Source organism: Grampus griseus (genome assembly GCF_964374135.1).
Source record: "Grampus griseus genome assembly, chromosome: 10".
NCBI classification, from domain to species: Eukaryota; Metazoa; Chordata; class Mammalia; order Artiodactyla; family Delphinidae; genus Grampus; species Grampus griseus.
In genome coordinates, this window is record NC_139004.1 from 78,673,011 (window position 1) to 78,700,509 (window position 27,499).

The 27,499-nt window shown below is 42.1% G+C and overlaps 1 protein-coding gene across 1 annotated transcript in view; it reads right to left on the reverse strand.

Annotated features, from left to right (window-relative positions):
- PRICKLE2 (prickle planar cell polarity protein 2) overlaps positions 1–27,499 on the reverse strand; it is a 337,241-nt gene that overhangs the window by 71,423 nt on the left and 238,319 nt on the right. Inside the window, 1 exon segment of the mRNA XM_082664750.1 lies at positions 26,080–26,263. Within this exon segment, the coding sequence (XP_082520876.1) occupies positions 26,080–26,263 (184 nt within the window).

Genomic DNA, 27,499 nt, shown 5'->3' on the forward strand with positions numbered 1-27,499 from the left:
GTGCACCTGGTCACCCAAGAGCTCTGATGAAGATGTTCGATGAGATTCATATTGTTTTCATGCCTGTTAACGAAGATCCATTCTGCAGCCCACGGAGCCATTTCGACCTTCAACTCTTATTATCTAAGAAATACATTCCAGAAGGCTATAGCTGGGAAAGCAAGGGATCCCTCTGATGGATCTGGGCAAAGTCCACTGAAAACCTTCTGGAAAGGATTCACCATTCTAGATGCCAGGAAGAATATCCATGATTCATGAGAAGACGTCAAAATATCAACATTCACAGGAGTCTGGAAGAAGTTCATTCCAACCCTCATGGATGACTTTGAGGGGTTCACGACTTCAGTGGGGGAAGTAACTGCACGTGTGGTGGAAATAACAAGGGAACTAGAATTAGGAGTGGAGCCTGAAGATGAGAATGATTCGCTGCAATCCCATGATAGAACTTTAACAGATGAGCCATTGCTTCTTATACATAAGCAAAGAAAGTGGTTTCTCGAGATATCGTCTTCTCCTGGTAAAGATGCTATGAAGACTGTTGACATGACAACAAACGATTTAGAACAGTACATAAACTTACTTGATAAAGCACTGGCGGAGGGGTGGGGGGTGGTGTTGAGAAGACTGACTCCAATTTTCAAAGAAGTTCTGCTGTGGGGAAAATGCCATCAAACAGCACTGCCGTGCTAGAGAGAAACTGTTCGTGAAAGGAAGAGTCAATCGGTGCAGCAAACGTCATTGTTGTTTAATTTTAAGAAACTGCCACAGCAGTCCCAGCTTCAGCAACCAGCACCCTGATCAGTCAGTCAGCAGCATCACTATCAAGGCAAGACCCTCCAGCAAAAACATTACAGGGCTTCCCTGGTGGCGCAGTGGTTGAGAGTCCGCCTACCGATGCAGGGGACACGGGTTCGTGCCCCGGTCCGGGAGGATCACATATGCCGCGGAGCGGCTGGGCCCGTGGGCCATGGCCGCTGAGCCTGCGCGTCCAGAGCCTGTGCTCCGCAACGGGAGAGGCCACAGCAGTGAGAGGCCCACGTACCGCAAAAAAAAAAAAAAAAAAAAAGAAAAAAAAATTACAGCTTGTTGAAGGCTCAGATGATGGTTAGCATTTTTAAGCAACAACATGTTTTTAAATTAAGGAATGTACATTTTTTCTGACATAATCCTGTTGCACACTTAACAGACTACAGTATAGTATAAATATAACTTTTACATGCACTGGGAAACCACAAAATTTGTGACTTTACTGCAATACCTGCTTTACTGTGGTGGTCTGGAACTGATACTGCACATCTCTGAGGTCTGCCTGTAATGTAACTAGCAGAAAAGCACACAGTGAAGGATCGATATTTCTTGGCTTCAAAGCAATCTAATCCATAAGTCATAAATGTCTATTTTATGGACCGAACTGTGCTGCCCGCCTCCCCATTCACACGCTGAAACCTTAAGCCCTAAAGTGACTGTATTTGGAGAAAGAGCCTTTCAGGAGGTATTAAGGTTAAATGAGGTGACAAGATTGGGGCTGTAATCAGAAAGGACTGATATCCTTGTAAGAAGAGGAAGAGACACTAGGAGTGCTCATGCACAGAGGAAAGGCCATGTGAAGACACAGCAAGAAGGTGGCCGAATGCAAGTCAAGAGAGGTCTCACCAGAAACCAACCCTGCCTGCACCTTGACCTTGGACCTCCAGCCTCCAAAACTGTGAAGCAAAAAATTTCTGTTGTTGAAGCCACCCAGTCTGTGGTATTCTGTTAAGGCAGCCTGAGCAGGCTAACAGTCTACCACATGCAAGGAACCCTGGGGTACTTGTGTGGAAAGGACACACACACGCATAAGAAACTACCCCTGGTTGGAGGAAGTTATATTTCAATAGACTGTATAAGACAAGTAGGCAAATGACTATAATGCAGAAGCCATTAGAGGCAGAGAAAAACACTTCACAGTTTCAAAAAACAATAAATCAATCCTACATCTGTAGCATCTGCCAATTTCCATGGTATAAATAATCCTACTAGGGCTGATTTCAAGCTACCAATGTGACATCACTGCATGTGGGACAGGGAAGAGATGCATACAATTATACAGTATTTCTACTGTATGGATCTACTAAACGAAATAACCTCAAGAGCCCAGATAACAGTAAAATATGGGCAAGTAATCATGAAGTGATGAGGTTTGAGTATTTATTACCTTTGTTTTTTTGCGGTACGCAGGCCTCTCACTGTTGTGGCCTCTCCCGTTGCGGAGCACAGGCTCCGGACGCGCAGGCTCAGTGGCCATGACTCACGGGCCCAGCCGCTCCGCGGCATGTGGGATCTTCCCGGACCGGGGCACGAACACGTGTCCCCTGCATCGGCAGGCAGACTCCCAACCACTGCGCCACCAGGGAAGCCCATTACCTTTGTTTTTAATATAGGTTAATTATAAGTTTATATAATTAAGTTTTAAGAATGGCTGAATTTAACTGGCTTACAAAATACTTGAAAACGGACCAACTGGATCTTGCGAAACTGTATAAGCCAGTTCCAGTACATCATTGTTGGAAACTTATAAGTCTGCTTCTTGGGCAAACTCTCTTTAAAAAGGTAAGAAGACAAGGGCAGTAGAGAGCTGTAAACATCATTAGTCCATTCCACGCTCCCCCGACTATTATTACTAAGTATAGATTCACAATGTCATGTGGAGCCATTTTGAAAAAAAGTTTAGAGAGCAGCAACTGAAGATATCCTAGGACAAATTCAAATTTTAAACTAAAAAGTGACGCATAATGACACATGCTGTAATTCCAAGAAAAATTCATTCTTACATAGACTGGAGCTTGCTTTCCCAGAACACTGTTGGAAAGCCATTTTAAAATACAGGTGATCTTTGTTTGCAATCAGTTCATTTTAAGGCAGTTTCATTGCTTCACATTAAAATAACAAGGTTGTGAACCCACGGAAAAATATGAACACTAAGGAGCTCATTTATACATTATGAAGTAGGTATTTCTGACCTCCAAGGCTACTTTCAGCCTCAGTTACGCTGCTTGCCTCATTAAGTTTCAAATGTATCACGGATACAATTGTAAGAATTTAGTCTTCCCTGTTCTGAGAAGCCAAATGATCAGCTAAGGTAAAACACTGGCCTATAGGTTCAAGGTTAGATAATGTTTATAAAACTCTAAATGTCCCATATTATGCCATTTTAGAGGAACAGGGAGGAAGGAAGGTTTGGTTAGCATGAGCTAGATTATGCCACAGTAACAAACACCACCAAAATATCACTGGCTTTGCACCAAAGTTGATTTTTTTTTTTTTTTTTTTTTTTGCAGTACATGGGCCTCTCACTGTTGTGGCCTCTCTCGTTGCGGAGCGCAGTCTCAGTAATTGTGGCTCACAGGCCCAGTTGCTCCATGGCATGTGGGATCTTCCCGGACCTGGGCAGGAACCCGTGTCCCCTGCATCAGCAGGCGGACTCTCAACCACTGCGCCACCAGGGAAGCCCCAAAGTTGATTTTTAACTAAGAAATTAAAAAAATCTTTTTCTTACTGTGGTAAAACATATATAACATAAGATGTGTTATTTTAACCATTTTAAAGTATACAATTCAGTGGCATTAGATATAATCACAAAGTTGTACAACCATTTCCACGATCTATTTTCCAAAACTTTTTCATCATGCGAAACAGAGACTCTCTACCTATTTAAGCAATAATTCCCCATTTCTCCCTCCTCCCACCCCTGGTGGCCTCTAATCTGCTTTCTGTCTCTGTGAATTCACCGAGTCTAGCTATTTCATCCCAGTGGAAGCATACAATGTTTTTCTTTTTGTCTCTGGCTTATTTCACTCGGCAAAAGGTTTTCAAGGTTCATTCATGTGGTAGCATCTATCAGAACTTCATGACATTTTATGGCTAAACAATATTCAAAATTTTTGCCCCCCTGAAGGAAACCATCAATTAAACAAAAAAACAACCTACCGAATGGGAGAAAATATTTGCAAATGATGTGACTGGCAAGGGGTTAATATCCAAAATATACAAACTGCCCATACAACTCAATACTGAAAAAACAACCCAATAAAAAGTTGGCAACAGACCTAAACAGACATTTTCCAAAGAAGACATACAGGTACATGAAAAGATGCTCAACGTCACTAATAGGGAAACGCAAATCAGAACCACAATGAGGGATCAACTCACACTGGTCAGAATGACCATCATCAAAAAGTCTACAATAATCAATGCTAGAGAGGATGTAGAGAAAAGGGAACCTTCCTGCACTCTTGGTGAGAATGTAAATTGGGGCAGCCACTATGGAAAACAGTATAGAGGTTCCTTAAAAAACTAAAAGTAGAGCTACCATGTGATCCAGCAATCCCACTCCTGGGAAAAGATGAAAACTCTACTTCAAAAAAGATACATGCACCCCGATGTTCACAGCGGCACTATTTATAGTAGCCAAGACATAGAAACGACCCAAATGCCCATCAACAGACAACTGGCTTGAAAAGATGTGGTATACATATACAATAGAACATTACTCAGCCATAAAAAAGAATGAAATATTGCCATCTGCAGCAGTGTGGATGGACCTAGAGAATATTATACTTAGTGAAGTCAGACAGAGAAAGACAAATACTATGTGACATCACTTATATGTGGAATCTAAAAAATAATATAAATGAACCTATATACAAAACAGAAACAGACCCACAGACATAGAAAACAAACTTCTGGTTACCAAAGGGGAGAAGAGAAGGGAGGAGGGGCCAATTAGGACTATGGGATTAACAGATGTCCACTATCATACATGAAATAGATAAGCAACAAGGATTTACTGTATAGCACAGGGAGTTATTCAATATCTTGTAATAACCTATAATGGAATGTAATCTGAAAAAATATATAACTGAATCACTTCGCTGTACACCTGAAACTAACACAATACTGTAAGTCAACTATACTTCAACTTAAAAAAATATTGCCCCTCTGCACCTGTCTGGGAATGACTGTGAAAGTGACACGAATATTGATTTTGGCGTTACAAACAAATTTTGAGAGAGAGGTGAATGTGCAGATACCTAATCCATGAATAATGAGGAATGACTAGATTACGACCTATCTGACCTGCTCAGGAGAAAGGGGCTGAGCCAGGATTTAAATTGAGGTCTGACTTCAAAGCTCATTTTCTTTCCGCTTCACCCCACTGTCTCCCTAAACCAGTCACAGGATTACACTCTGCCCTGAGCATCTGATGACTCCATACCCAGTGCAGTCACAGTTCATTCTTCAAGCCTGTGGTTCCTGTTAAAACCTAGAATAATAAACAGACTAGAGAGGCTGCTTCATCATGAAAGCCACATGAACCAAGTGGAATTCCAGAGACGATGGAAATCAACAGTGCTATCTGCTAATGTGTCTGCTTTGAATATTATGTGCATAACGTTATGTAGTAAAGGTCATGTGAAGTGACTCAAGTTTGACAAACTTTTTTTCTTTGCGGTCTATGCAAGGGAAATGTTAATATGCCCACGTCCATCCCCGACAAAGGCCTTGTGGTCCTTGAAGTGAGTGCTCTGATTCCCCAGATTATACTGTTAAATTTTACTTTATTATTTTATTTCATGTATTTATTCATTTTGTGGTAAAATACACATAACACAAAATTTACCACTTTAACCATTTTTAAGTGGCATTAAGTACACTGTTGGGCAACCATTGCCACCAACCATTTCCAGAACGTTTTCATCTTCCCAAACTAAACCTCTGTACCCATCGAGTACTAACTCCCCACTTCCCCTCCCCCAGCCACTGGCAACCACCATTCCCCTTTCCATCTCTATGAATGTGACTAGGGTTCAGAGTGATTTTTATTACATGTTGGTACCAAATGTTCTTTTGCAGTAACACTTCTCTGGTACTATGGTGAAAATCAGTGGGGAAATAAAGTGAATCAGGCAATGTAACGACACTTACATTTAAGTCCTTTTATAAGCAACTTTCCTTCTGTTTTTAATAAAACAATTAAAGAGAGCAGGGGAAACTGTGGCCTCAGCCATTAGAATCTATAACAAATCAGAGTATCGTACTGTGTTTCCACAGAGAAGACCCATGAAGTAAATCACTACTAATACCTGGGGAAGTAATTTCTTCTGAATTTTCGGCCTTGGGGCATTGACTCAATATTTTACAAATCACAGAATTCCCATTACACAGCACCTCTTTCTAGCTCATGACAGTCTTCTGATTGCTCTTGGAGTGGGCATGAGAAGCAACCAATGCTAGTCAATAATTGCAAGAGAAGAGAACTCAATATCAACTAGGCTTAGACCCAAATAAGCAGTTCCAGCAGGCATTCTTCAGCATTCTGACATCCCTGACACCTGGTCTAAAACAATGCTCATCCACGTGCTATCTTAGTCTCTTCCAAAATAAACAGATATTGTTCTGTGGTTAGCCGATGACAGTGCCCAGTTGTAGAAGCAACCTTCAGTCTTGGTCTCTGTTATAATTATCTCCTTTCCCTTTGTTGCCTATAGGATTCTTTACCATTGTTTTAGTTATTCTACTGATAGTTCATCTAAACCACTTTTGGAAACAGGAAATGAATCAAAAAGAAAAAAGGTTTAATTTTAAACATCCATTTTTTTTTTTAGGAAGTAGAGTTTCAGGATCGGTTCTTACCTATGTTAAATGAAAGAAGTAAAGCTGTAAACAACAGACCTAAAATGATCTTAAAATTGTTGGTATAAAATTACCAGTATTCAACACCCATTTATGATAAAAATTATCCAGAAAGTGGGCATAGAGGGAACATACCTCAACCTAACAAAGGCCATATATGACAACCCACAGCTACCTTCATACTCAGTGGTGAAAAGCTAAGCATTTCCTCTAAGATCAGGAACAAGACAAGGATGCCCACTCTCACCACTTTTATTCAACAACGTTTTGGAAGTCCTAGCCACGGCAATCGGAGAAGAAAAAGAAATAAAAAGAATGCAAATTGGAAAGGAAGAAGTAAAACTAACACTGTTTGAAGATGACATGTTATTATACACAGCCCTAAAGATGCCACCAGAAAACTCCTAGAGCTAATCAATGAATGTGGTAAAGTTGCAGGATACTAAATTAATAGAAATCTGTTGCATCTCTATACACTAACAATGAAGTACCAGAAAGAGAAATTGAGGAAACAATCCCATTTACCATTGCATGAGAAGAATAATATACCTAGGAATAAACCTACTTAGGGAGGCAAAAGACCTGGACTCCAAAAACTGGAAGACACTGATAAAAGAAACTGAAGACAACACAAACAGATGGAAAGATATACAGTATATACTGTGTACTTGGATTGGAAGAATCAAGATTGTCAAAATGACTATACTATCCAAGTCAATCTACAGATTCAATGCAATCTCTATCAAAATACTAACAGCATTTTTCACAGAACTAGAACAAATAATTTTAAAATTTGTATGGAAACAAAAAAGACTCCAAGTAGCCAAAACAATCTTGAGAAAGAAGTACAGAGCTGGAGGAATCATGCTCCCTGACTTCAGACAATACTACAAAACTACAGTAATCAAAACAGTATGGTACTGGCACAAAAACAGACCCATAGATCAATGGAACAGGAGAGAAAGTCCAGAAATAAACCCACACACTTATGGTCAATTAATCTATGACAAAGGAGGCAAGAACATACGATGGAGCAAAGACAGTCTCTTCAATAAGTGGTACTTGGGAAACTGGACAGCTACTTGCAAAAAAAAAGGAAATTAGTACATCCTCTAACACCATATACAAAAATAAACTCAAAATGGCTTAAAGACTTAAATATTTAAGTCTTTAAGACATGACACCATAAAACTCCTACAACAGAACATAGGCAAAACATTCTCTGACATAAATTGTATCAATGTTTTCTTAGGTCAGTCTCCCAAGGCAACAGAAATAAAAGCAAAAATAAACAAATGGGACCTAATTAAACGTAAAAGCTTTTGCACAGCAAAGGAAACCATCGACAAAACGAAAAGACAACCTACTGAATGAGAGATGATATTTGCAAATGATATGACTGATAAGTGATTAATATCCAACATATATAAACAGTTCAGACAACTCAACATCAAAAAAACAAACAACCCAATTAAAAAATGGGTAGAAGAACTCAATAGACATTTTTCCAAGGAGGAAATCCATATGGCCAACAGGCACATGAAAAGATGCTCAACATTGCTAATCATCAGGGAAATGCAAATCAAAACCACAGTGAACTATCACCTCACAGCTGTCAGAATGGCTATCATCAAAAAGAACACAAATAACAAATACTGGCAGGGATGTGAATGTAAATTGGTGGAAAACAGTATGGAGGTTTCTCAAAAAACTAAAAACAGAACTACCATATGACCCAGCAAGTCCACTTCTGAGTATATATGCAAAAACAAAATTCCCAAACACTCATTCAAAAAGATATATGCACCCCCAATGTTCATAGGAGCATTATTTACAATTGCCAAGATATGGAAGCAACCTAAGTGTCCATCTACAGATGAATGAATACAGAAGATGTGGTATATATACACAATGGAATACTACTTAGCCCTAAAAAGAATGAAAATTTTGCCATTTGCAGCAACATGGATGGACTTGGAGGGCATTATGCTAAGTGAAATAAACCAGACAGAGAAAGACAAATATTGTATGATATCACTTGTATGTGGAATCTGAAAAATACAACAAACTAGTGCATATAACAAAAAAAGAAGCACACTGACAGGTATACAAAGCAAGCTAGTGGTTACCAGTGGGGAGGGGCAATGTAGGGCCTGGGGAGGAGGGAGGCACAAACTACTGAGTGTAAGATAGGCTCAAGGATGTACTGTATAACAAGGGGAACAGAGCCAATATTTTGTAACAACTGTAAATAGAAAGTAACATTGAAAACCTGTACAAAGAATTTTTTTTAATTAAAAAAAGATAAGAGAAAAATGAAACAATTACTAGTATTGATATGATTTTGGTTTAAGAGAAACTATCCAAAAATTTCCTTAAGCTTGAGCAAATATGAATTCAAGGTCAGGTAAGGTAGCTGTGAAATGCACTGAGACACAGGCTACTCATAGGGAAGGAAAAATCTTTCATAAGCAATCTAAGAAATGGTACTAAAATGTACATTATGTAAGGTCCCTGTTAAAGGTAGAAGGAAGTCATAAAGACTGATACTTGTTAAAAATGAATGAAGTGGAATGTGGAGAGGCTGTGGAGAAAAGAGAACCCTCCTACACTGTTGGTGGGAATGTAAGTTGGTACAGTCACTATGGAAAACAGTAAGGAGGTTCCTCAGAAAACTAAAATAGAATTACCATATGATCCAGCAATCCCACTCCTAGGAATATACCCCAACAAAACTATAATTCAAAAGATACATGCACTCCTATGTTCACTGCAGCACTATTCACAATAGCCAAAACACGGAAACAACCTAAATGTCCATGGACAGATGAGTGGATAAAGAAGATGTGGTACATATATATAATGGAATATTACTCAGCCATAAAAAAGAATGAAATAATGCCATTTGCAGCCACATGGATGCAACTAGAGATTATCATACTATGTGAAGTAAGTCAGAAAGAGAAAGACAAATACCATATGATATCACTTATATGTGGAATCTAAAATATGGCACAAATGAACTTATCTGCAAAATAGAAACAGACTCATAGACACAGAGAACAGACTTGTGGTTGCCAAGGGGGATGGGGGGAGAGAGAGGGATGGACTGGTAGTTTGGGGTTGGTATATGCAAACTATTAATATCACATTCAGAATGGATAAACAACAAGGTCCTAATGTATAGCACAGGGAACTATACTCAATATCCTGTGATCAACCATACTGGAAAAGAATATTTTAAAAAAATGCATACATGTGTATAACTGAGTCACTTTGCTGTATGGCAGAGACTGGCACAACATTGTAAATCAACTATACTTCAATTAAAAAAAAATGAATGAGGTGGGAAAGCAATGCATTAAATACAGCAAGTGAGAAGGCTCTGAGGCTGGAGGAAGCTCAGGGTACTTGAAGACTGGCAAGAGATGCAGTGTAGCTGGGTGTTAAGAAATGGCAAGTGGCCACCAGAAAATAGCAATGTATTTTTTTTCACATCTTTATTAGAGTATAATTGCTTTACATTTCTGTGTTAGTTTCTGCTGTACAACAAAGTAAATCAGCTATATGTACACATATATCCCCATATCTCCTCCCTCTTGCATCTCCCTCCCTCCCTCCTCATCCCACCCCTCTAGGTGGTCACAAATCATCGAGTTGATCTCCCTGTGCTATGTGTCTGCTTCCCACTAGCTATCTATTTTACGTTTGCTAGTGTATATATGTCCATGCCACTCTCACTTTGTCCCAGCTTCCCCTTCCCCCGCTGTGTCCTCAAGTCCATTCTCTACGTCTGCATCTTTATTCCTGCCCTGCCACTAGGTTCATCAGTACCGTTTTTTTAGATTCCATATATAAATATATGCGTTAGCATACAGTATTTGTTTTTCTCTTAGAGATGTATTCTATAATTTTCCAACAAAGGAAAATGAAGGAAGCAGGGAAAATATTAAAAAATAGAATTCAAGAAAATAGAAAAAAGCAGAGGAAAAACACACAGAAAACAACAAAAAAAAGTGGGAGTAATAATTATCTCAGTTATCACAATAAATGTAAATCTATCCATCAATCAGAAGATTATCAGTTTGGATTAAAAAGAAAAAAACAATATCCATGATATGCTGCCTACTTGAATCCGTAAGAGAAGGTTGAAATAAAAGAATGAAAAAGTACAGTCTTGCAATTATTCCCCTTAAAAAAGCCAGTATGCAATATTAACACTGAAGAAAACTTACATTTAAGTAAGTATAATTAGAATGGATTAAAAGTGATGTTACAATTGATTAATAGCTCCTTGGTCATTTCAAAATTATTAGTGACACAATTTGTTGATTGAGCTATCACTTCCCTACTTATATTCTTGGAAAATATTATTAATGCATCTGTTCATAAACTTTTTAAGAACCATAAAAATGATTTTCATGTTAAAATAAATTAAATGCAAAAAATTTAAGATATTACAAAATAATAAAAGGAAAAAATCTATAAAAGTTGGAGCATATTCATAAACTTTTAGGCATCCAAAAATATAGCTTCAAAATATAAGCAAAACAGAAATACAAGAAGAAACAAATCTATAAACAATGTGAGAGATTTTAAAATATGTCTCTTAGCATCGATAGACCAAATAGACAAAAAATTATGAAGGCTATACAGTATATTATAACAATAGTAATTATTGTTCATTAATTCTAACACCTTTCTTCTAACAATTTGGAAACATTATTTTGTTTATTCTTACTTTAGAGTGGGAAGGAAAGAATTCACATCCTTATTTTCCAAATGGGGAACAGAAGCTAGAAAGTGCTAAGAAACTTGGTGAAGGTCACTTAGGTAACCACAGTCTGAAACTGAACTTTTCTGATTCACAACCCTTTCCTGAACTGGAATGCTTCCTTTTCTGTACATCTGCCTATTCTACGGTCCCTAGGTATTTCTCCCTGGTACTGTAAGGGGAAGAGTGGTGAAATAAATTAACCCAGCTCTCTAAATTCTGGCTCTATATGACAATGTGCAAGTCATATACTTTCTCTGAGATTGTTTTCTTAAATATCACTTACAAGGTTTAGGTTTAATAATCTTTGAAGCCTTATTTCTATGGGTCTTGTCTCCCCCACCCCCGCTCCCTCCAATCTCTGGACAAGAACTTCAGACTTAGTTCTCAATTTTTTTTCTTCTTCAGATGTGCTTTTCCAAGAAAAGTATTTTCACACTAATTGGTCTTTCCAATCAGTAATTATATGTGGGCTTCCCTGGTGGCGCACTGGTTAAGAATCCGCCTGCCAATGCAGGGGACACAGGTCCGAGCCCTGGTCCTGCAAGATCCCACATGCCGTGGAGCAACTAAGCCCGTGTGCCACAACTACTGAAGCCTGCACGCCTAGAGCCCGTGCTCCGCAACAAGAGAAGCCACCACGATGAGAAGCCTGCTCAAGGAAGAGTAGCCCCCGCTTGCTGCAGCTAGAGAAAGCCTGCACACAGCAACGAAGACCAAACGCAGTCAAAAGGAAATAAATAAAATTTATTAAAAGAAAAAGTAATTATATGTAATACCGGGTTCTTAAAATACCGGGTTCTGGAACAGTTGCCCTATAAGGCAGGAACCGTTACTATCTTCATGTTATAGATGAAAAAAAATGACTTCACCAAGTTAAATAACCTGTTCCAATCATAAATATAGCCAGAGAGTAGCAGAGCTGGATCAGGTTCCATATGTATCTGATACCACAGTCATGGCTTTTAATCATTATGCTTGGGAAAGACCACCCACTGACCATATTTCAGCAGAGCTATTTCTCATGTCATATTCACCATCCAGATGAATTCTTGATTTCCACACAGCAGTGGGGTCCAGGAGAGGATGGGTGCTTCAAAACCATGCACAAGTCCAACCTCAAATTTACTTTTACAGTTTGACTTGACCCTCTCCCTCAAACAATATGAACAGAGTTGCCAAGTGGCTGACAAAATTAGTTGGTTGGCATTTCAACTCCTTTCTCTGCCTGTGTCTCTGTCCAAGGTTATGACGCTTGCAATGATTTGCAAAATGATGGAAGAGGAGGAAGAGTAAAAGGGGCTTAAGTGTTCAAAATCTTGACCATCAAAACTCGGGAAATCATAACCTACCTCCTCCTCTCCACCGAACACTCAATGCCAGTGAACATGAGGATATCACCTCTTATTCCTAATACCCTTTGGCAAGAATCAGAAAGGAGGTTTCCTAGGACCCCAGGATTGCAGGGCAAGAATGGAAAGTCATCATTGAGCTAGGCTAGTTAACGTTTACAGTCCCTCCTAGGTTGCTGCTAGACTTTTTGGTACCGTAATGGAAATTAGAAAAAGACACCCCCCTCCACCCCAACTACAAATTACGAAAAGTAAGCTCCCAGTCTCAGAAGAGAGAGTCCTGTACCACACCCAAGTAAATTGCAAGGTGTCCTAGGTTAAATAAAATGTCCTACTCTGGCTGGCAGTCACCAGAGCCCAGGTGAATATCAACCTTTAATCAACCCCTTGGCCAGGCACCTTTGTGCAGTATACAAACTGTACAACCGTATATGGCAGCCCTGATCCCCTACCAAGCTGAGAGGTTATGAATTTATCCTTTTGCTTCAGGAAGTACAGGTTCAGAAATTACCTGAATAGTTATCTTCCCTTAGCAAGATACGATCACTGAGTTTTTACCAGTCTTTCTAATTGCAATAACTACCGCCACTACTCACCGAGTGCCAACTACATGTTAGGCACCGTCCTAGAGCATTTACAGAGATGATGAAATGAGCCAGTCTGTGGAACCGATTTTTTAGTGCCGTCCATCTGGATGTTGATGAATTTCTGTCCCGAATCTCCGTTTTCACTGCGCATAATTAATATTGAGCGCTTCTTTCTGACAGTACTTGGTCAGAGGGCTCAGTTACTTCCTAAGGCAACCATGAAACCTTAGGAAGACTCCGGCACTGGCATGCAAAGATGCTTGCCTTCCTGTTTGCTAAAGAGCAACTTCATTCATTCGCTTTACTGAGGTATTTGAAATATAATAAGCTTCACATATTTGAAGTATACAACTTGGTAAGTTTTGACATATACATATACCCAGAAAAGCATCAGCATAATCAAGAGACCGAAATACCTATTACCTTCAAAAGCTTCCTCTGCCCTTCTGTCGTTCCTCCCTCCTACTCTCTCCCCATGCACCTCCCCATCCCCAAGTAACCACTCATCTGCTTTCTGTCACTACAGATTAGTTCAAATTTTCTAGAGTTGTATATAAATAGAATCAAACAGTATGTACTTTTATGGTCTGGCTTCTTTCACTCAGAATAATGATTTTTATTTTTATTTTTTTTGCAGTATGCGGGCCTCTCACTGTTGTGGCCTCTCCCGTTGCGGAGCACAGGCTCTGGACGCGCAGGCTCAGCGGCCATGACTCATGGACCTAGTTGCTCCGCGGCATGTGGGATCCTCCCAGACCGGGGCACGAACCCGTGTCCCCTGCATCGGCAGGCGGACTCTCAACCACTGCGCCACCAGGGAAGCCCGAGAATAATGATTTTGAGATTCATGAATGTTGTTGTATATATCAAGAGTTCATTCCTTTTTATTATAGAGTAGCATTCTACTCTATGATACAACACCATCTGTTTACCCATGCAGCTGTTGATGGATATTTGGGTTGTTTCAACTTTGGGCTATTAAAAAGAAAGCTAAGAGCTGCCATTTTTAAAGCTCCACGCTTAAGGCACTGTCTCATTTAATTCTCACAACCATGCTACAGTTGCATAATGACATTCTTATTTTTCCAATGATGACATGAAAGCTCATGGAAGTGGATGAACTTGGCCAATGTTTGTGAGCAACACAGCTAGGATGTGAACACAGAGTTAGTCAGTGTCAAAGCTTATACTCTTGGACACTACGAGCTCCGGGGGATAGGTACTTACAAGGTAGAAGCCATGGGACACCAGCACAAAGCCTGAAGTCTGTGTGGGTCTTCCTCAAAGAGGGACTGTCTACACCTGCCTGTGAATAACCGCATGCTACACAAAGCACAACGGCAAGACAGGGCCTGGGCAGCTCCAGTTCTACACCGGACCTGGAAAACAGCCACAGTGAAATCACACCTAGACTAAGGGCTTGCACTTCACGGGCACTTAATAAATAACTGCTGAATGAATCCGTGGCTGAATGCCCTAGTGAATGAATGAACGGATGGACAAATAGATGGACAGATGGACGAAGGCAGTCACTAGTTGCCTTAATAGTAGATTCATCCAACCATCCCATGAAACTGCTCAAAATGTCTCAGGAGTCAGAAGGCGGAGGGGATCGTCTTGATAGTAAATCAACTGTCGCAGCAGCCCACAGCGTAGGCTGCTCCGTCAGCAGAAAGGGTGTGCAGCTGTGAACGCCTACAGGATGTCGAAGTCCTGAGGCTCACTCCTCATCTCCAGGATCCCGGAGCACATTTACTATAAAGGTTGGAGCCATCTGCCTTGAAAGCTGGGAACTCCAATGGCAGGTCTCCCCTCCCGCATCTGCAAATGGGCCTTGGCTTCTCCAGGCCTTGCACTCTGCAAACGAGCCTTGACAGGGCCCTGCTGGTCGCACCTGGCCACCCTGCTGCTGACTTCATCTGGCAGAGGCCCTCCAGTCTACACCCCAATTCTGGTCCCATCTCTGACAGCTCCCTTGAAAACGAGCTCATTAACAGGCAATTTTATTGAAGGTTGCACAGACAGGCACATTTCCCACTGCCATCCGATGATGTCAGTGCATCTCTGGAGCCAAGATCAACAGAACATCGTTCACGTGACTGGTTTCCTGAGAACGGGAGGAGACCGCACGCACTCAGGCTTCCTCCTAGCTTCCTTCTCCCCTCCCCTCCCCACTCACTCCTCACACAGCACTGAGAACACGGGGGTGAGTGACAGTGAAAGCTAACACAAGAGACGCAGCTCAGAAGAAATTTAATCCAATCCAGTTGGAGAGCCATGTGTCTCACCGCAGCCATGAAATTCCATTTTGAGCTCAGCATGTGCTGACGGAATAATGAAATGAAGATGACACAGCAAATGGCTGGCGAGTCTAATGATGGTTTTTGTGGAGCTTTTAGAGGGGTTATTAGATTCCCTCCCTATGAACCAGAACGACCCAGCAGGCCTAGAGAGATGAACTACTTCGTCATTCTTCTCTCCCTGCACCCACACCTGCCAGCCTCTGTCCCTCTTGGTACAAATAGCTTCTTACATAAAAAGAACAAACTGTCAATAGCCTGAAAGTGAATGGTAAAGCTGAGTGCCTGGCACTGCGGCCCCAGCCCAGTGGTGAGTCACAGATGTAGAATTCATGATTCTGCAACAGCAGGCACCAGAGCATCTTCTGGGCTAACAGGCCAAGGAGAGGGCTGAAGAAGCAGGACCAGTCAACGAATTTTCAAAGTATCTTGAATTCTCCTTTAACAAACAGCCTTGTGTTCAGGCCACATTCAGGGTATGTCAGACAGGGGCAACAAGCTGGGGATAAGAGACGTCTTGAGCTCACGGGGAAGATGCCTGGGCTCATCCTCTATTACTGCCCATGGGCATATCTGCATCAGTGTCTCGAAGACCCAGCCAGTGAGGCTGGTGACAACGGCAGCTACCGTATTATGAGGACCTACGATGTGTCAGCCTAGATCTCCTAGGCTCTTTCAAGAGTAATTCATTTAGCCTTCACAGCTACGTTAGACTTCGGCCTAAAAGTCTCTTCATTTTACAGACAAGACAACTGAAGCTGAGGGCAGCCAAGGTTGTAGAGTTAATATGTGGTAGAGCCAAGATTTGGCTCCATGTATTTCCAACACTGCTGGTTTTCCGTAGCCCACGAGCAGCGGTTCTCAAGCTTAGGCCTATATCAGAAACACCTGAAGGCCCTGTTGAAAGAGAACGCTGGGCCCACCTCCAGAGCTCTGGTTCAGTAGGTCTGGGACAGAGCCTGAAAATCTGTATTTTTTTAGTAATTTCCCTGCAACTCATGTTGCAGGCATGGGAACCAGATTTTGAAAACCACCGGAATAGGCTGAATCTGAGTAATCTAACCATCGTTCTAAACTCAGCTCGGATGTCATTTCCTCCGACAGGCTTTCTTTGCCCCCCTCCCCCAATCTAAAGTAGATTCTCCAAATCAGGGACCAGCAAACTACAGCCTGTGGGTCAAATCAGACCCGCTGCCTGTTTTTGTAAATAAAGTTTTATTGTCACATGGCCATGCCCATTCATTATGTGTTGTGTATGACTGCTTCTCCATGACAACGTCAGAGTTGGGTATCTGCGAGAGAGACTGTATGTCCCACAAAGTCTAAAATATTTACCATCTGGCTCTTTACAGTAAAATTTGGCCAACCCTGGCTCTAAATCACATCACCCTTTCTTTATTGCTTTCCCAGCACACATCACTCTCTGAAAGTGTATTGTTCATTCAGTGGTTCATCTGTCTGTATTCTCCACTAGAGTGTCAGCTCCCTAAGAGCAAGGATACTTTGCTCATGGCTGTTCCCGCAGTACCTGGAATATAGTTATCACTTGATAAATACCTGCTCAATGAATATCACTGTTGAGTGCCCAGGTATGTGACACAGTACTAGGAACACGACGGCCACTGGAGGAAGAAGACGAAATTTGGTTGTCACCAAGCGGGCTCCCAGCCAGGAAGAGAGATTGAGAAGAGCCAGAGATAAAGAGATTGCTGATGGGGAAACAAGTCTTTGAAGGTAGGACCATGCTACTTCCTGCAGCGATGGGGAAACTGGAAGTGGGGAAAGAGGAATTCCTTGGTCACCAGGGTCAACTGGAGATGAGAAGCCATCTCCCTCCCCCGAGCATGAAAGAGCCTAGCGTGATGCACGCCGCTCCCTCCTCCAACACATGCCAAGCTGGCTCCCTCGGATCTGATATCCTGGGTGGATCAGCGTGGAAGGCGGGGCCAGGGGGCGGGGTGGGTGTGGAGGAAGAGAAGCCCAACTAAGGCTGCTGTGAATCCTGGCTCTGCCCATTACTAGCTGTGACATCCTGGTCAAGCCTGATTTTCTCTGAGCTGCAGGGTATTCAGTGGGAAAGTGGACGATTTTATACAAGGATTAAATGGGACTGTTTATTCATATAACATGTTTATTGAATAATGTATCAGACATTATTTTAGGCACTGAGTATGCAGTGGTGAGCAAGACACTGTGTCTCCCTCCAACAGGCTCGCATTTTAGAAGGTAGGGCATAGGACAAGAGGGGCAGACAGAAACGTGTGTAAATTGTGCATTATGCCCTCGGCATGGGGAAGGTTCCTTGTTCCCTCTCTAGTCGCCTCTGAACAGGGGATATCTGTTGCCTTATCTCTGCCCGCAGGCAGAAACATCAAGGTGAAGGGTGATGGGGGCTCCTTCGATTTCCCAGGGGGAGGGACAGCAGTGGGACTACCCAGCCCTCACGTCGGTGGCTACCTTGGCCAGAGCTCGACACCGCATGGGCCCTGTTCATTTCTCCCCAGACCATCCAACAACACTCTCCCCAAATTTTGTGTGCAGATACAAAGTTGGTACGGATTTCATCTTACTTCTGAGCTTCACGTAAATCCCTGAACTTCTGCCACAAGCCAGATCTTTGCAGGGCGGGCTTCCTCATGTCATTCAGTAGCAGCTCAAAGACCACCGCCCCAGAGAGTCTGCTCCTGACCGATCAATCTAAATTAGCTAATCCCCGCGGTCCCCAACACTCCGGCCCACAGCCATGATCACAGAAGCTACTGCATTTCCTCCATAGTATAAATTAAATGAGACAAAGCACTAGGATAACTCCCAGAGCACCTAGGACAGTGCCTGGCACATGGAAGAGTTCATTAAATGTTTATAGCACTACTATTAGCATCATTTTAAAAATCACAATGTTGAATTATCTTAGTCCCTTGTTTTCTAATGTATAGGTCTCCAACACCTCCACTTAGAACTACAGTGCAGCAGAAACCTCAGTGATCTTGGTTGCTCTTTTACCCCCAGTGCCTAGCACGGTGCCTGACACAGAGCAAGTGCACAGGAGTTAAGGGAAGGAAGGAACGGAAAGAGCCCAATCGCTATTCCTTTGTCACGACGTTCTCCAGCGTAAGCTCTGACTCATTCTTCCACTCGGACCAGGGGCGTACAATGCAGTGGAGAGCTGCCATGAAGCCCACCCACTGGAGATGGCTGCTAAAGAGACTGGGACAGGCAAAGGAAGAGAGGCAAGGGCAAGGAGCCACGCTTCCGGCTGTCCTGCAGATCCTCAGTATAGGCCATTCTCCTCTGTGGGGAGGTTCTCTTTGCACTCTGAGCGGCCTACAGAAAACTCCCTGGGGGCTCACTCACTCCTCCCAGGCCCAGGGACTGTGATGCTGCAGGTGACCCCAGGCACCGAGGAAGGGGGCGGCAGACCTCATTTCTACAGCAGACAGCCCCCGAAGCCCGCTTGGGACCCTGGATATTTCAGAGTCAGGGGGCTCCGTCTGGTCCCCTGTCCAAGCTGCTCTGGCTCAGTGGAGCCAGAACTTCATTACAAAGAAGCTGCACCTTTATGACAATCCCACAGCAGAGAACCTGGAGAACAGAAAGGCTCCCGGAGCAGCACAATCAAAATGATTTGATTAAAAGCCCTTGAGCAGGCTGAGAAGCAATCCTGGATTCTGGTTAACCCTATGTTTAATGTCCCTTTTCCACCCAACATAACCTTCTTCTGCCCTGGACAGTCTTATGTTCCTTCCCCGCTTCTTCCTGCCTGCTCAGGGCAGTAGTAATCAGCAACACTTACTATAGCTTCACAAGAAGAGTGATAAGGAAACAATCATTTTATTGAGCATCTACTATGTGTACACACTGCCCTGGGAACTTTCTACACACTCCCTCACTCAGGGCCAGATCAGCCCTGGGCTCTCGAGGTCTAAGAGTATCAGCTCCTGGCTCAGGGTATCTGAGAATGAATCCCTCTCTGCTACTCCTTAGCTGTGTGACCTCAGGCAAGTTATTCCACTTCTCTGAGCCTTGCTTTACTCACTTCTAAAACAGAGACAGGAATGATAATTACCGAATAAGGTTGTTATAAGAATTAAATACAGTAATGCACACAAAAGTTGAAAATGGTGGTGGGCACATAACAAGTGTTCAATGAAAGTTTAAGAATTTTCTCCACATTATCATCATCATCAGGAGGAAACTGAGGCTCCTGGAAGCTGAACAACTCTCCTGAGGTCGGAAAGGGATGGAGCAGTAGTCAGATTTACTGGACTCCGGAAGTGAAGCTCTTTCCCACTGGGCTATGCTGCTTCCCCTTCACCTTGTGCCTCGCAATGGGTTCTCCAAATTTTACGGTGACACAAATGGTCCTCTGGTTTGGAAACACAGAGGGCTTCTGCCAGACCCTTGGTTCCTCACACTATGTTCCAGACCCTGAGCCTTGGAGCCGGCAATGCTGCCACAGGTTTGTGCTGCTGCATAGTCCTTCCTAAGATGTCACCCATCTCCTGCCCCTTTGCAACCTAAGACATCTCTGAAGCAGCTGGGATTATTAGGGGAATGTGCTTAGAATACATACTTTTAACAGAAGTAGAGGGAGCAGGAATAATGGATACAGGCTAGTTCTTCATGTAGAAAAACATTTAAAAGACCTTTATCTTTTCACTGTGTGATGCAACCCTGAACATCTCTGCTTCTGCAGAGGATTCCGGTGACCTGCCTGCCTCTTAACAAACAGTGGTGGGGTGCCTGCCACATGTCAGGTGCTGTGCTAGGTGCTGGAAAATTCCCGAAGAACAAAGAAGACAAGATCTCTGCCCTCCTGGATCTTAAAGCAAAGTGGGGGAGCCAAATATTAAACAAAAAATTACGCTGCTAAGTAAGTACAAGTTTGAGAGGCACTAAAAAGGAAAACTGTGGGGTCTGTCACAAAGCGTGGACTGGAGACCTAGTCTTGTATTGGGAGAGGGGGGTGGCCAGAGAGACTCCTTGAGGAGACACTCCTTGACATCTGATGGATGAGTAACAGTCATCAAATTAAAATGAAAAGCCAAATAAAGAATTTTAGGTACCCTCAGCAAATAGATTTTAGAGTTTCACAGGGCTCAAAACCAGCTAATTCAGCCCCATCTTTAGGTAGTACTGGAGAGTCTATTTTGCCACATATGGAAGAATGCTTTGAAAGCCCAAAATTGGGCAATTACTTCTAGTATCCACTCTTCATCCTTCCTGCAATAGTTTGAAGTGAACGTTGAGAGTTCCAGACAAATAACCCAATGGCTATTTTTTATGTGCAAAAAAACGATTAAGGTCAAGGTAAAATGACTAACATTTGGTGACATCCACATTTGAGAACTCTCCATGGATACCTGGAGTATCCAAAACATCAATGAAAAGGACACTCAGCTCAGGAGAAGCGATCTGATGGTCTCTTCAGATTTTCAAGGATCAGGAGTAGAAGCACTAATAAAAAAAAAAAAACGTATCCTCATGTACCCAATGACATCTATCCACCCAGAGGACGCACCGGCCACAACATTTCCGGAGGGCAGTTTGGCACAATGAATCAAAAGTCTTAAAGAGGTTTACACGTGACCTATCCACCTCTAGGAATCGTGCTGAAGGCGACGAGCAAGCAAGTGTGCAGAAAGGGTGGCTGCTCCCGTTTACTTAATATAGAGAAAAGCTACCAAGGCTGCACACGTTCAAAAATAAATTTTCAGTTCATGGTGGTACTCTTGGCATTTGGGAGGGGTCAGTTCTCCTTCCAGCGCTATCGTCTGATACTTTTCAGGCTGTTTAGCATCCCAAGCCCCCACCCACTGAAATACTAGTGGAGGTTCCCTAGTCATTTTGACAATAACTACCCGCTTCTGAGATTTTTTTTTTTTTTTGATGTGGACCGCCTTTAAAATCTTTATTATTGAATCTGTTACAATACTGCTACTGTTTTATGTTTTGGTTTCTTGGCCTCGAGGCATGTGGGATCCCTGCCCAGCGATCGAACCCACATCCCCTGCACTGGAAGATGAAGTCTTAACCTCTGGACCGCCTGGGAAGTTCCCCCACCCCTCAACCCCCGCTTCTAAACATACATTTCCAAGCACGCCCTAGTGGTGGGTGGTGCCACTACAGGTTAGTAACTACCAGTGGAGAACTATACAGCCACTCCCAAAGATGATCTGGGTCTAAGTATAGAAAAAAACACAGAAAAAAAGTTCATGATACATAAACTGAAAAAAATTTCAGGATAAGTGGACAGCATCATCACATTTCTGTCCAAAACAAAACAGAAATGTACCCCATATATATACTTGTTACACACATGCAAAAAAGGTTGAAAAACAATTTTCCTTGGTTGGGAGAATTATGAGTGATTTTTATCTGCTTTCTTTCTTCTTATCTTTCCCTTTTTTTCAATGGGCAAGTCTTCCCATTATAGAAGGAGAAAGCTATTCCTGTTTTGGAGGACAAATGGTGACCCACCTGTCACCTGTCCCTCACACCATTTCACTTCTTGTTTTGACTTCTCGGGAGGATGGCAGGATCCACCTCGGAGAGCACTGGCCTCTGCTTGAGCAGCGTGGGATCGCCTTCTTCACTCTGCCAAACACTCAGCCTCCTTTCAAGGCAGCAGCTATAACACCAGGGCTAGGACCTGGTAGGTGCTCAAATAAAGGTTTGCTGAATTGAGTCATCCTTTTCTTGTTCTGACTGGGCCCGACTTGTGCTGACATGTCCTCCAGGTTCTACCATTACTTTTACCCAGTGGTTCTCAACTGGGGTGCCCGGCTCATCCCCCAGGGGCAATGGGCAATATCTGGACACATGTTTGGTCACCCCAACGTTGCGGGGAGAGGGTGGTGAGTGCTACTGACATCTGGTCGGTGGAGGCCAGGGACACTGCTAATCATCCTACAATGCACAGGACCGCCCCGACACCAAGAATTATTCAGCTTAAAATATCAAGAGCACTGAGATTGAGAAACCCTGCTCACCGTTTTCCTTTCTTAAAGCTTGTTAAATAATTTCCAAATTCTTCCTAAAGTATTATCTACTGTAAGTGTATCACCATAGCATCTCTAGGAGACAGGGCACATACGATGAATTGCTCAAGCCTGAAGAGAAATTGGAGCCTTATAGATAACTTCAGATGGTCAATCAAGGAAGACTCCAGTTCTCTGCTCTGCCTCCGCAGGGCTCTCTAGATAATACTAAACACCTCATTCGCAGCGAGCAGAGGCAAAGGATCTGGGCAACTTCTCCGATCAGTTTTCAGTCCAGCCATTAAAAAATACAAGAGAGAAGCCTTTCTTTTCCAGCATCGACTGTTATATTTATCATTTTCCACACTATTTTAAGAAGGTTGCGTTTTGCAGCTAATGGATTTTTATAAAATTAAGTGCCGGTGTTCAAGAACACCTCCCTAAAACGGAGGTAACTTTCGTTCACATTATATTGAACTGAAGAAGGCATTTCTCAGAAGAAATAGAATAATAAAGAGTGTCACCTGAAGGCATATTACCAACCCCACGACCAGGGAATACAATGAAAGGTTTCTAACAAGAATGAAAACACATTACTTGGAACCCTAACTTGTCTGGACTATTTCTCCTCCAGCACAAAGCATTTGAATGTTCACTGTAATTTCTCTTGATAGAAAAATGGTTTTTCTCAAACCAGAGACCACTAACATCGTATTAAACATCAGAATTTTTATTAGTAAAAGGCATTTAGGGTCTCAAATTTTTCTAAAAGCTACTAGGCAGCTTTTAAAAAATCTTTAAACCTATAATCAGTTCCATTAATAACAGACTTTAAAAGATCTCATAATTAAAAAATTTGAAGACCATTTTTTTCATGCAACATGATCCCCTGAAACACCTTTAATACAGATCCATAGTTTATTAGACAAATATAGAGCCCTTCAAACAGCTTAAAGAGACAGTCTCTCTCTGGAGAACGACTTCCTTTCTAATCATCTGTATCATATAGGTTTGAGTAAGTGTAGGGAATAGAGAAAACCATTTAAAGAAAAATACAGTTATAAGAGACAGGAATATCCTGCCATCTGACATAATTCAAACCACTTGTTTAATAGCATTAATCATTTTTTAAAATTTATTATTTATTTATTAAAAAAATTTTTTGGGGGCTGTGTTGGGTCTTCATTGCTGTGCGCGGGCTTTCTCTAGTTGCAGCGAGTGGGGCCTACTCTTCATTGCGGTGCGTGGGCTTCTCTTGTTGCGGAGCACAGACTCTAGAGCGCAGGCTCAGTAGTCGTGACACATGGGCTTAGTTGCTCCCTGGCATGTGGGATCTTCCCGGACCAGGGATCGAACCCGGGATCGAACCCGTGTCCCCTGCAGTGGCAGGCGGATTCTTAACCACTGCGCCCACAGGGAAGTCCTAGCATTAAACATTTTCTTTCAAAACAAATCAAAGAAAGTCATTTTGTTTTCCAAAGACGTTCACTTTGGATGAGGCAAGTGGCCTTCAAAAATACGTAAGCACTTGCTTTTGGAATTGGTGAATGTAACCAAGATCTTTAGCTTCTGCAACTGCCTGTTCTCTTGGGGCAGCAGAAAATGTTCTCTGAATATGAACACCATAGAATGATATTTAATGGCCTTAGAAAAGAATCTACCTAAGCAGGGAACTGAAAATAGCTTAACTTTGGAATTTCAGGGCCCAACTCAGCAGGAAGCAATGTGAATAAAAGAAGCGTGGGTCTCTTAGAAGCTGCTGGAAATGAGGTTAGCAAGAAAACGAAACAAGCTCACAGCTGTATCGAGGTGTGAAAACTCACTGCTCAAGTACTGCCAGTAGAATCGTGATGTCAAACACAGATATTCAGTCACCCACCACCTCATCTGAGTTTCCAGACAAACTCAATCAAATACTCTCATTCTTCTTCAACTTACTCTTTAATAATACAGTCTTTACTGGAACAGAAGAAAATCAAGATATAACCTTAACCTACAAACTAAGAGAGAACACACTTCTTTCTTTCTGCCGATAACCCAACACAGAAGTCCCTTCAATTCTCATGCAGATTATTTTCTGCGAATGTTTCTGTTCTAAGACATTTTCTTCCTAGTAAGAATCAGAGTAGAGATCACAAACCGGAAGTGCCTGTGGGGCGTAGGAAGATTAACACAAAAGGGCTTAGTGGAGACTAGGGTGACTTTGGAGAGGCATTCTTTCTCAACACTTCCTGGAAAGAAGTACTAGTGCTCAACTCAATGGCCTGCACACAAATCCCTGAAGAGTAAGATTTTAAACTTTAAAATTAAAATTTCCTAATTTTTAAGTGTTAGTAATTTTTAAGTATTAGTGACTAATTCGAAATTTAAACAATCCTTTGCTGGCTAAACAAATCCTGCCTGTGTGCTTGATTTCATCTGTTAATTTACAACCTCAGAAAGAAAGGAAGAAGAAGAAATGGCTAATGGAAGACGAGATCGGGTGCATTCAGGGTGGTATGGCCATAGACAAGAAATGGCTAACCAAAGAGGTGTTATCAGGGTCCCATCCTTAAGTTCTTGGCGAATTCTTAGGTCTTCCCTAACCATAAAGAACCTTTTCTAAAAGCATCACCACATCTCAAGTTCCTGACTTCACATTTCAGGGTTTTTAAGCTTCAAAACACTGTCAGACATAGAGAAGATCTCCAGAGAAAGAAACTTCTTGTGTCAGAGGAAGGGTATAGTGGTCGCACACTTAAGATTCTGATAAACCTGTGTCTCAGAGACGCACAGGGAAGATCACGACAATATCCAGCTTACAGGAGGGGCTTCTAAACCAACATGAGGCTCGTGGAAGCGAAAATTCCAAGTACCAAGAAATGCAGAGCAGAAGCTGTATATCATTGAGAGAAATGCAGTGAAACGAAAGAAACCAAGTTCATCTAACCAAGTTAATAATATTTACAGTCTGTGGGCAGTGCCAAAATATTTCAGGAAATGTCAATGTCTTTCTTTGTAAAGCCAGGCCAAACCTTTGAACACAGCATTAGATCACTGGGAAGAATAAGGTAAATCCTTATTTCCTTACAAAGAATCTTAACATTAAGATTGATGGCCAATGTAGAACGTCCCTTCCCTCTCCAAAAATGAAGTTTCATTATCTAATGTTTCTAGACGTTTCTAGACAATCTTTTGGTTAAAAAAGATTTGGTTAAAAATGGCAATACAGAATGAATTAGCCATGGCCCACCCAAGGCTCAGTTTCATTTCTCTTTCTGGTTTCCCACTGGGGCCCCAGATATCTTCATCCCATGTAGCCCCACTTCTCTGAATCAGCAAAGTCAACTCTCCCTTCTGAACCGGAATGAGGAAGGATGGGTAAGACAAAGGTAAAAACCAACCCCACAAATGCCCTCCTGTCAAGAACGGTACCTGTTCAGGCTTCAGCCCCGGCGGGACCCAGGCGTACTCCTCCAAGGCACAGCCTGAGTCGTCATCCGAGGTCGAGTTCCTCTGGAAGTCAAACATGAGTTTGCTGACAGTCTTCTCCATCGCCAGGGGCATCACCGTCACCATGTGCTCCTCCTGAGGGCACTTGCAGTGCAGACAGATCTTCCTGCAAGCGGCAAAGGCGGGAGGTGAGAAGGAAGGCAAAAGAAACCATGTTTTTCACTTGGCCGGCCACTCACCAGCCCTTGGATCCCAAACCACAAACACATTCCTTGGCAACCGGCTTCTGGCATCTGAAGGAGAGTTCCACAGCACGCCTGTCTTTGTAGAAGGCGTGGCACTGCGTACCTGGAAACGTCCTGAGCCATCAGAGGCCACCAGGTAAGCACGCTAAGGGTATTTAAACATGGACTGCAACCTCTTCTTCTAAATCAGTATCCCAAGAGGAATGTCAGAACACCTTTTATTTTACTAGGTAGAACACTAGATATGGACCTTGACCACAATTTCCTTGACTGGAAGAGTAATTAAATATACACAATACATATGCAGACCAGAAATATTACCAGTAGGTTTAACAAATAGTGACAACATTCCCTTTTTATAAAAGGTTTCTAGACCTTAGGAAAAGGAAGTGGTTATAAAAATAACTGCAGGTGAGATTTTCTTTAAGAAGAGCAAAAATATTTTTGCCCATTAAACAAAGCTGACCCTAAGATCTCATGGGAAAGACATTTCCACCTCCACTAAAGGTACCTGTAGGTTTGAAATTCTAATTAGAAACCCCAAATTACCCCACATTGGTAGCTTTTTTTTTAATATACAAGAGGATCATGCATGTGAATTATTTCAAAAGATAGCAGCCAAAGATAACAATTCTCTCCCCCAAATAAAACATTTCTCTTTTAAGATTACCATCTGTTCCCTTTTCCATGGCTACAAAAATGATGAAGCAATAAAAACGCTGATGTCAGCAACACAAGAGCATTTCTAGCTTCTACCAGTAAAATAAAAAGAAAGGAAAAAAATAAAGGAGGAAATAATTTTAATAAGCTGTTGTACCTGTACTCTGACCTTCAGTATTAGCTTCAGGAGCACCTTATAAAACAGCCCAGAATTCTAATCCCCATATGCCTGAATTTTTTGACAACAGCTTTGTGAAGATATAATCCACACACCATAAAATTCTCCATTTTAAAGTCTACAATTCATTGGTTTTTAGTATATTCTCAGAGATGTGAAAGCATCACCACTAATTTTAGAACATTTTCTTCACCCTCAAATGAAACTCCATGTGCATTAGCAGTAACTTCCCACCTTCCCCTCCCCCCAGGCCCTGACAACCACTAATCTATTTCCTGTCTCTAAAGTTTTACCTGTACTGGAAATTTCACATAAATGG